The sequence below is a fragment of the Populus alba genome, chromosome 3 (assembly GCF_005239225.2).
Source record: "Populus alba chromosome 3, ASM523922v2, whole genome shotgun sequence".
NCBI classification, from domain to species: Eukaryota; Viridiplantae; Streptophyta; class Magnoliopsida; order Malpighiales; family Salicaceae; genus Populus; species Populus alba.
In genome coordinates, this window is record NC_133286.1 from 13,427,590 (window position 1) to 13,438,598 (window position 11,009).

At 35.5% G+C, this 11,009-nt stretch overlaps 1 protein-coding gene across 1 annotated transcript; it reads left to right on the top strand.

The window, feature by feature from the left end:
* The first annotated feature begins 1,361 nt into the window (after positions 1 to 1,361).
* On the top strand, positions 1,362 to 10,448 carry LOC118028681 (extra-large guanine nucleotide-binding protein 3). The gene is made up of 9 exons (XM_035032369.2): positions 1,362 to 1,550; positions 2,086 to 3,339; positions 3,470 to 3,607; positions 4,811 to 4,915; positions 5,008 to 5,187; positions 5,922 to 6,099; positions 8,685 to 8,932; positions 9,153 to 9,325; positions 9,743 to 10,448. Exons 2-9 carry the CDS (start codon positions 2,377 to 2,379, stop codon positions 10,335 to 10,337), a joined length of 2,580 nt encoding a protein of 859 aa, XP_034888260.1. The 5' UTR covers positions 1,362 to 1,550; positions 2,086 to 2,376; the 3' UTR covers positions 10,338 to 10,448.
* Positions 10,449 to 11,009: the final 561 nt, after the last annotated feature.

Below are 11,009 nucleotides of genomic sequence, written 5' to 3' on the forward strand. Positions count from 1 at the left end.
TTATTAAGTAATTTTATGTTATTTTAAAAGTAAATAGATACAACCTATTAATTATTTTCTGGGATTTACTTTAAAAAAAACTAAAGAAATATAATCAGAAAAGAGGAATTTAGATTAAAATATTCTTGTGATTCATAAATTTGATATTCTTTTCTTTTTATTTATATATTTTTCTCTAAAATAAACAAAAAAAACTAATATATAACACTAGTTACTCATCGATTATTATAAATTTTTTCGCATTGACATCTTGGAAGAGTTGTTTATTTGTTACGTGAAAGACCGGCATGGCAACTAGATAAGCAATAATTATTATAGCAGAGTTCATAATGATCCCAAATCTGGCCACATAACGTTCCCTTAACGCGCGCGAGGAATTAACAGTCAAACACAGACGGAAAACAAAACAATAATATCTTGGTCGTGTGGGCGTTTACTTTCCGTCCCCTCCACGCTGACAAAATGGTATGTCTATCCACACGCCCACGAGCTCCCCACTGCCCCTCCTCATTAGGGTCCAATTTTGCGTCTGATTACTGTGACAGAAAAGAAATTAAAATCTATTTTTATCTAAAAACTGTCTGGGAGTGCAATCTAATTGAATTTTTTTTAATTATTTTTTTGGTTATATATTAGGTAGATTTGTTTATATAGAAATTATTGTGTGAATTAGTTATGTGAAAGATGAATTATGTTAAATATGACTCGTTGAGTTTATTGTTTGTTTTTTAAAAAGTGTCCGTTTGGCATTGCGGTCAAATCTGTTTTTCGAAAAACTTCAATTTTTTTTTTATTTTTGTTAAAATTGAGTGCGGTTTATATTTTTTGAATCGTTTTGATGTGCCGATATCAAAAATAATTTTTAAAAAATAAAAAAATATTATTAACATGCTTTTCGAATATAAAAAACTATTTAAAAAGCAATTGCTATCACATTTTCAAACAACTTTAAAGTCAAAGAGGCTGAAAAAAGGCCTTTAAATCTTAAGATCACGCGTGTGAGACCTGCACAGCTGACAGACGCATATAATACCTGCATTTATAAATGAATAGTTAAGTGGGGTTAGGTAGTGAAGATAAAATATTGTTTTTATTTAATATTTTGAATTGTTTTGATATGTTTGTATTAAAAATAAAAAAAAATATTATTTTAATATATATTATTTTAAAAAATATTTACCTAATCTCAAAAAGTTTTATATATTATATTTTTAAAAACCCCGTGGTATTATCCTTAAGAAAATACAAGACACAAAACCAAAATGAAGTATGGCCCCACTTTCCCTTCTACGGGACCCACGCTTTTCTTCTTCTCTATCTATCTGTAGTTTTCACCCTATCATCACCTGTATAAGTGTATATCACTCCCTCCGCATAAAAATGGAGCGCTAAAAAGCTTAATGCTTTTCCTACTCTCTACTTTTGGTTTCTTCAAAGCATACTAGTTAGCAGTAGAAGCAGAAGCAGAAACATTGGTTCGAAAAGCTCAGTACCTTCTTCTTCTTCATAGATTTTTCTCAAGCTCTCTCTCATTCCGTCCCTTTGTTCAGGTACCTTACTCTCTCTCTCTCTCTCTCTCTCTCTCTAAAGTCTCTATTCCTCTCTCTATGCGCTCTATCACTTTAGAAAACTTGAAAGTTTATGCTCAAGGGCATTTATCAGATTCCCTTTTCTGGATTCCTTTCTTGGTTGGTTTTTCTTTTCTTTTGTATCGGATTAGTCATTGGTTCTTAAAGTTCTCGGAGACTTAGTGATTAGTTCTTACTGTATGAACTTTGATTTCCTAACTTGGACTTAGTAAAAATGGTTTATTTTCTGTTAATTTAAAGCTTGAAGACAGATGGGAAATTCAAGTTTTGCTATTTGATTTTGACTGTAACTTGATTTGATTTAATTTTGGATTTGGCTGTTTTTGTTGAAAGCTCATGCATTGACTCTAAAAAGTACCGAGTTTGGATACATTTCAGTTTGAATTTTTCTTTTTTGACTTTGACATGATTTAAGCTCAGATGGTATTTTGTACAAACTGGTTGAATTTGGATCAAATTATTGATCAGTTTGTGATTTATTCGTTCAAATATGAAGGCTTCAAAGGCTGACCCAGGTGGGGGTATACGACTATTGATTGCGGCTGCTTGATTATTTCTGGTTTTGATTCCAAGTCCCCATCAAGATTATCGCCTACAATCTGCCATTCAACTTTTTTTAGTGGTTTTTTTGTGTGGATCTTTTGTTTGCTGCAACATTAATGGTTTGCTTGTTGGTAGCAGTTCCATGAGGTTGCATTTTCTTAATTTGGATACGAGTGATTCTTGTGAAGTTATTAGTTGATATTGAGGGTAAAGACTATAGTTAACTGGTGTTATAGTTGAAGAAATGGAGAGCAGAGAGGGAGAGAGCTGGCGGGAATTGGTGAGAAAGATGCTTCCTCCAGGAGTTCCTCTCCCTGAAGATGAGACTGAGCTTGATTATTCTATAGCGATGGTGTATGATGGCCCACCAGTCTCTTATGATGTCCCGAAAGTTGAACCTCTTGATGTAATTTCTCATGCGATCCTGACTGCAGAACCGCTTTCAGAATCACAAAGATTGGTTTCAAATCCAGGTCCTACAGTAATTGAACCAATACCTTTACCCGTGTCTCGAATAGCTGGTGTCACTGGTTCACCTAATCAAAGTCCTAGAATATCAGCAAGCTCAGAGTCAGTAGTCTCTGTCTTGCAAAACCCTGAATTTTCTTCTGCTTCAGCTTCAGCTTCTCCAGGGTCAGTCCAAAATTCTCTTAGTCATCCTCCAAAACAAATGGCTAATGAAGCAAAGAGAGTGCCAGTTGTTACATTTAACACTGTTGATCGATCTGAGAGGAAAGATGTAGAGAAGCTAGATTATCCAGGGTACGTTGGAGTTTCAAAGGAAAAGAAGAAGAAAAAAAGTAGAGTTTGTTACAGGTGTAGAAAGGGGAGGTGGGAAACCAAGGAATCATGCTTGGTTTGTGATGCTAAGTATTGCAGCAATTGTGTGCTTCGAGCCATGGGATCTATGCCTGAAGGGCGCAAGTGTGTGACATGCATTGGTCAACCAATTGATGAATCAAAGAGGTCAAAGTTAGGCAAGCATTCAAGGGTTTTATCACGATTACTCAGTCCTTTGGAAGTCAAGCAAATTATGAAAGCAGAGAAAGAATGTTCGGCTAATCAGCTTCGGCCAGAGCAGTTGATTGTGAATGGATATCCTCTGAAACCAGAAGAGATGTCTGAATTACTTGGATGCCCATTACCTCCGTGGAAATTGAAACCTGGTAGATATTGGTATGACAAGGAATCTGGTCTTTGGGGAAAGGTGAGTTGAATTTTAAAATGCAAATTGAGAAAATATCAATCAGGTCTCTTTCTACCTGACCTTGTGGGAAAAAAAATTTAAATTCCTTCAGGCTAGCATGAATTAAAGGTTTTTACTTGCTATTTTGCAGGAGGGGGGGAAACCAGATAGAATCATTAGTTCAAACTTAAATTTCACAGGGAAACTCAGCCCTGATGCAAGCAATGGTCGCACGGAGGTTTACATTAATGGTCGGGAAATAACCAAACTTGAACTGAGGGTTCTAAAAGTAAGTTCTTCATCCAGTTATCTTGTACTGGTGTGTGATGCAAACGGCAACATTTAGATTCTTGCTAGATAAATGAAAATAGCTGCTAGGTAGTTTGGGATTTGATTTTTATCCTTTGCTTTTATGAACTTCAGTGCACATTCCCCATGTGTATCTACATTTTGATAATCATTTGGGATTGTCGGTATTCAACCTCATTTAGGCTTGCTGTTCTTATCCCGAGTTCTCTCGCTTAGTTAACTAAATATTGGATTTGTCAAGTTTTCTTATGTAGTTAATAAAGTAATAGGATTTGTTAGGCTCTTCCATTTACAGAAAAATTATTTCAAGCACGTTTTCCTATTTTAATTGCTGACTACAAATGCTTGGGAGGGAACTTTCTGATTTCATTTTTGCTTTAAATCTCCAATTTTTCCTGGAGGAAATTGGACAATGCCTTGTTTTTTATTTTTTTATTGCTGACATTTTCATTTGCACTCAGCATTGACAAAAGATGAGCACGGTGGTAGGTTGAAATCTTAAGTTGATACTGTTAATAAATTGTGTTACCATTTTGTGTTACAGGAAAAACTAGATATGTAAAAATGACGATGTCTTATGAATTCCCACAATTATTGTATATCCCCTTCCAAAGTTGTCTAAAGCTCTGTTCCCATAAATGAAGAATGCAATGCTCGTACAAGTATAAGCAGTCATGAAGCTGCAACATGTAGTTCATGCATGTTTAAACATAGACTGTAGGCCTTGAATATATTGTCACCATTAGGGATGCTAATGAGTGTAAAGATAGAGAATCTCTAAACAGAGGTTAGTGATGCATGTAGATTGGTGAAGGCTTGAAAGTATGTCATGGAGAGATAGTAGCTGTGGATGCAGACGAGCTAAATAATGCTTCATGCTAGTTGAATTCAGCATGGTCACTGCTTGGTTATGCTGCCCAATTTCAGTCATAGCTGGAGAACAGCTTTACCTTATACTTGAGCCCAGCTTGTGAATGTTTAGTAGTGTATTATCGATGTCGCACAGCAATACTTTATTTCCTATTAGTGTTCTTGTGGGCATAATTGATTGCTACCATAGCTAGAATGAGTTTTTGAATTGGTCTTCCTTACTGAGTAGATGTATTATAGTGTATTGTCTGTGCTTTTAGTCACTTTGGTTCATGTACAACGCAATAGCTAACCTGGTTTCCTAATGTTTTAGCTGGCGAAGGTGCAGTGTCCTCGAGACACTCATTTTTGGGTCTATGATGACGGTCGTTATGAAGAGGAAGGTCAGAATAATATCAGGGGAAATATTTGGGAGAAGGTACGTGCTGGAAACTCCTTATTAGAAGTTTGTGGTTAGTATAAAATCATAGGTCCTGTATTGATCATTTGGATTTGCTCTTTGCTAGACAGGCATCAACTAGGATTGTTAGTACGCTTTTCTCTTTGCCTGTGCCCCATGGTCAACCTCATAGACAGAGAGATGAGGCCAGCAATTACACCACCATTCCAAATTATCTAGAGCAGAAAAAAGTACAGAAACTTCTTTTACTTGGGATCCAAGGCTCTGGAACTAGCACTATCTTCAAGCAGGTATGGCCTTTCTGTTGGTGCTTTGATTGACTATGGTCTAGAGAGTAGTCAACTGTAAAATTTTCACCACACATTTGAAGTGGATCTGAAATTCTTAGCATGGGCTCTATCTGCCCATCTAATTAAGAACTCATTGTTAGGGGGTTGACACTCGGTAAATATGACCTTTTATGAGTTGGTTAAGGTTTCTGAAACACAAATTTTCCTGTATTTGTGTTCAAATTTCCATCTTGAATGTGGTTATTTTGAGGTTTTTGTTCTTGTCATATGGGATGGTTATCCAAATGATTAGTTATCATTTTTGTTTGTAAGAGTTGTCATGTCCAATTAGCAACTTCATTTTGATAATTTGTTTCTTACTCAAAGTCAAACTTAATTGGAGACAAGTTCATTGATTGCACTGGGTGTTGTATTACCTTGCTCAAGTTTTGAGCCATTTACTGAATTCTATTTAAACTATGCATTACTAGTCAACTTCAAGTGATGCAAACAAAACTTTTTACCAATCATATTTCGCTAAGATAGAGTGAAGAACTTGAGATATCATAGGCTCGATGCATGTAGGATAAAGATCAGACTCTCTCTTACATTTTTCAATAGAATTACAACTCAACCTGAGTTTGATAAGATGCAAAACTTCTAGTCATTTTTACTAAAGTCCCGTGCTAGAACTTAAAATGCTTTTTATGATTGCTGATATCTTTCTTGATGTGCATTATGCATCACTTAAACAGGCCAAATTTTTGTACGGGGGCAAGTTTACTGCAGAAGATTTGCAAGATATCAAGTTGATGATCCAGAGCAATATGTACAGATATCTTAGCATTTTGCTTGATGGGCGGGAGCGCTTTGAGGAGGAGGAAGCCTCTTGGATGAAGTCGCTTGGTGACAAAGACCAAAACTTAGAAGCAGGTAATATCTTAATTTCTAGTTTTTCTTTTCATGCATTAAAATTCTTGGGTATATTCTGTACTTGTATGTCATCAAATATTTATTCAATAAAAGCCTATAACAATCACTTTTTAATCTTAAATTTTTGGGGAGTTCATAAACTGAAATTGTAAAACCCAAGATTTAGATGCTAACTAAATTAATTTTTTACATATATAGAAAAATTAACAAGTTTCATTCAACCTTCTTTTTTATAAAGTCCCTTAAAAATTAAAATTATAATATTATTTATGCTTAAAAATTGTTGAATTCACAACATAAAATAGGAGTAATGTATTCATCTTATTAGAAAAGAAACTTCCATTATAATTTGCTTATAACATTAATGTAGAGAACATTCAAATGAGATATTTTTAACACGAGAGAGGGAGATTGGTTCTGATTAGCTCTACAAAATGCTCAATATAGAATAAAGCATGCTAAAGAAGGAAACAACACTATTATTGCATGCCATAATATTTAGTGGCAACTAGGCATGGGCTTGTGCTATGCTGCGGTTTGTATTTTTTTCTGAAAAAACGATATTAAGTGATGCAAATGGTCTGTATTTTATTCATGAAAAACGATGTCTAGGTGATGCTAACATGTTCTAAAGAAATAAGAGAAATTAACTATTTGATGTATAACACAAACTGAGATTAATGAGTTGGTTTTATTCTAATTAGATGGTAAAAGAAAAGACAATGATATTAATCGGAATTTTTTCTTCAAAAAAATATTACGATACCTTGGAAAAAAACGGTGGTAAACTTAACTCAAGAAAAAAGAAAAAACATAAAAGAGTGAGGAAAAAATTGAGATGTGAGAGTTAAGGTATGGGAGAAAGGTGTTTCATTGATGAAAAGAAGAAAGAGACATGTTTCACTTCATTAACTGCTTGATTGATGCTTGAATGAACGAATGCTTGATTCTTTATTGGACCATATCTGATTGGACTTTCATTCTCGATTAAGGGCATATAATTTTAGTATATATGCACCCCTGCTTCCTGTTTGAAATGCACACTCTCTTCATAGCCCGAGTCTTCTCTGCTCATGTAAACTTCCTCTAAAACTTTTCTGCCAGCAACCACCATCTTTATCCCAAATGCTTTACATTGTTAAGGGTGCTTTCGCAGGATGGAGAAACCATCTGATATATAGCATTAAGAATGAGGAATATTAACCAATGCCAGAGTTTATATTTATATGTTCTCTTTTAATTTTGTATACGAACTCTTTTTGTGTTGTTTATTTTGCCTCTCTTACTGAAGAAACAATTGTGTGCAAACATGATTTACCAACAAGTTCAACATGTCATGGTTCAAAAAATGTGACCGTATGTTTCACTTTTGGAGGATGGATTTTTAGTGAATGAAATTGAAACTTTCAGCATACAAAGATGTGTGATGCATCTTATTTTAGGAGTGATGCCTTCCTAGGAATGATTTCTGGGAGCCCTAGTGTGAAGCTAGGTTTGTTTTCTTTCTTTTAATCTATTTGATCCTGTTTACTTTTCTATGCACAGCCTCAAGCTAAACACACCCCAATCCCCATCTATAGCCTATTTTCCATACCTTTACCTATCAAATCTGTTATAATTTGCAAACCATAGTTTAGGACCTTTAGGTGCTGTAATCGAAGATCCTGCACCATTTAATGTCACATAGGTTTAGTATGCTGAATATGCAAAGCACTTTGTGATTGAGTTGGATGGTCATGTAGGTTTTACATCAACAGTTCCCACGTGATTTATTGCCAGTGTTCATATGTGGAGAATGTAATTTGTGTGATTATTTACTGATTTCTCTGTTTGAAATTTGAATCTAGACCCAATATGGTTTTCCTAGCTAGTATGGTTTTAACTAGAATTCTTGTTTTCATGAATTTTAAGTGTTGTAGGGTTGTCTAAGGATGTGCATGTAATTTTATTTTGTTTTATTTTTATTTGAGCACAAACAATTGGATAGCCCTCTTTTAAGGAAAAATTAAAATTTACCAAATTTCATCAAAAGAAACATTAGGTACTACAATGCAATGTTATGTGACTGTTGGGGCTACGATGCAATGTCATGCAACATAAAGCAAGTATACAATAAAAATTCAGATGAAAGTTCCATTAAACCAATAACTCAATCAAATTATATTCTTCATGGATAATTTGCTCAGAAAGGTGAGAGTCAAATAATCTGCCTTTTTCTTAAAGAGCACAACTAAGTAATATAGATGGATTAAAATTTGATATCCCAAATCTTGTGACGGGGTAGCATTTCATTTCTCCTCTTCATTTCATTTCTTGACTAGTAAGCATTTGGAGGTTTTGATTTTCGGTGCATGTTAGTTAACTTCTTCGGCAAGTTAGGGCAATTTCCAGTAATCTCGACATTATTTTTAGAAATGTATCATGAAATGGTTCTAATGGGGTTATGATTTATTTTTTAATTATTATCTTTTTCTTAGGTGGTGGAAGGAAAATAATTAAGTGCATTTTTTTTTTCTTTCAATCAAAGCTAAACTCCAAACCTTTGATTTATCTGATGGAGGCTATCATTTGTTTGCTCTTTCCAGGTGGAGATGTTGACCATAGTGAAACGAATCACTGTATCTATTCGATCAACCCAAGGTTGAAGCATTTCTCTGACTGGCTACTGGATATTATAGCCACTGGAGATTTGGATGCTTTCTTCCCTGCAGCAACACGTGAGTACGCTCCATTAGTTGAGGAGGTGTGGAGAGATCCTGCTACACAGGAAACATATAGAAGAAAAGATGAGCTTCACTTCCTTCCAGATGTTGCCGAGTACTTCTTGAGTCGGGTAGAATTCTGCATTTTACATCAGTTGGTTGTACAAGATTTAGCAGTTGCAATATGCCATTTGTTTATTTCTGAATTCTTCTTAATCACCAAGTTGTTAATTCTAACATTGTTGGTGTCTCGAATTTAATGGATGTCTATTACATATTTTGATCCTAGATAAACTTTAATTACCATTACGGTCATTGAATGGCTATATCATTTGGCCTTCTTTCTTTCAGGCTGTTGAGATCTCAAGCAATGAATACGAACCTTCTGAACGTGATATTCTCTATGCAGAAGGGGTCACCCAAGGGAATGGTCTTGCTTTCATCGAATTTTCCCTTGATGATCGCAGTCCAATGTCTGAAACATACACAACTAATCTGGATGCTCCACCCCCACCCCTGACCAGGTAAGTTTTCTATACTGTTCTGTGTAATCCCCCAAAATATGCCAACTGTAGCACAAAACAGAAAAATAAAATAAAATAAAACAGATTTCTTCAACTTTACTAGAGGCATTCACATTGTGAGCACCCTAGCTCAGACCCTTTTTTTTAATGGAAAGACAGCATGCCTTCATGGAAAACAACACATTTTCATGATAACTGACCTTGTGTGGAAGCGCACACATCTAAGGTCAGAATCTCTCCCTCTCTCCCCACAAGACATCAAATTCAGAAACACACCATATATATTGGGACCTTGAATCTTTGCACACACAAACACACTTCAAGTTCATGGCATTCGAACTTGAAAATCGATACTCTTTTTTCTTTCATTATGTTGGCAGAATTCGAGTATTCATGCCTGCAATTTTCTTTTTTCAGATATCAACTGATTAGAGTAAATGCAAAGGGAATGAATGAGGGATGTAAATGGGTGGAAATGTTTGAGGACGTTCAAGCAGTGGTATTCTGTGTAGCCCTTAGTGACTACGATCAAAGGTGGCTTGTGCCAGAGAGTAGTGGCACTGGATCTCTACTTCGGAACAAGATGATAGAAAGCAAGGAGCTATTTGAGACAATGATTAGGCACCCTTGCTTTAAGGAGACACCTTTTGTGCTGATACTTAACAAGTACGATGTCTTTGAAGAGAAGGTTAATCGGGTGCACTTGAGTGCTTGTGAGTGGTTTAATGACTTCAGTCCGGTGCAACATCACCACAACAACCAATCACTTGCTCACCAGGCCTACTACTATGTTGCAATGAAGTTTAAAGATCTATATGCTTCCATCACAGGCCGTAAACTTTTTGTATGGCAAGCTAGGGCAAGGGACCGAGTGACAATTGATGAGGCGTTTAAGTACACAAGGGAGGTTCTGAAGTGGGATGAGGAGAAAGAGGATAATTACTATGGTGGAGCTGAGGATTCATTCTACAGCACTGACATGAGCTCCTCACCATTTGTTAGGCAAGAGTGATATGCTTTTGAATTCTTTACATTTCCTTGATAGATAAGAGAACATGTAAAAAGGAAATTAATTTCATCACCAGTTTCCTAAACCTTCTAAATAAGTCAGTTGTTTGTGATCTTTCTTTGTGAGTTCAATTTTTATGGATGACATTGGTGAGGGAATCAGGTGGAATCAATCTACTTTCTCCTTTATGGAGCGTGCTGGTGGGAAAACTTTGCTTTCACAGTCCCGCACGTATTACCAATTTTTATAAATAGGAAGGGGGAGGAAATCATTTGGTGAATTGTTGAACTGTCTTTAAATTGGTGTCATAAATGGTGCGCCAGCCCCACATGCCTAACTTATAAAGTATTTACAATAGATTAAAGTCAATACTAGCTTTATTGTCTAAAATAGACTTGATAACAAAATAGATTTAATAACATCCAAATTGATGGTGAGAGATCAATCAGCAGCGATTTGCTGCCAGTTAAGGATTGATGTCGAGTCAAAACTTTTGTAAGAGGAGGATTGGTTTGAGCAAAACCTTGATCTCAACAAGCAGACCTCAAAGCCAAATGATCTTAGCATATGTGTAGTGGACATAGCACAACATTCAACGTTGGTAGAAAACTTGGAGGCCAGCTTGTATATTGTCCTCCCAAGAATCAAGAACATTACCAAGAAATATGCACGAGC

Excerpts from the sequence above, each read along its gene's own strand:
- LOC118028681 (XM_035032369.2), top strand. The coding sequence starts at position 2,377 with ATGGAGAGCAGAGAGGGAGAGAGCTGGCGGGAATTGGTGAGAAAGATG. Across the intron at positions 6,100-8,684 it reads AGACCAAAACTTAGAAGCAG|GTGGAGATGTTGACCATAGT; the intron begins GTAATATCTTAA and ends TGCTCTTTCCAG. Across the intron at positions 9,326-9,742 it reads CCACCCCCACCCCTGACCAG|ATATCAACTGATTAGAGTAA; the intron begins GTAAGTTTTCTA and ends TTCTTTTTTCAG.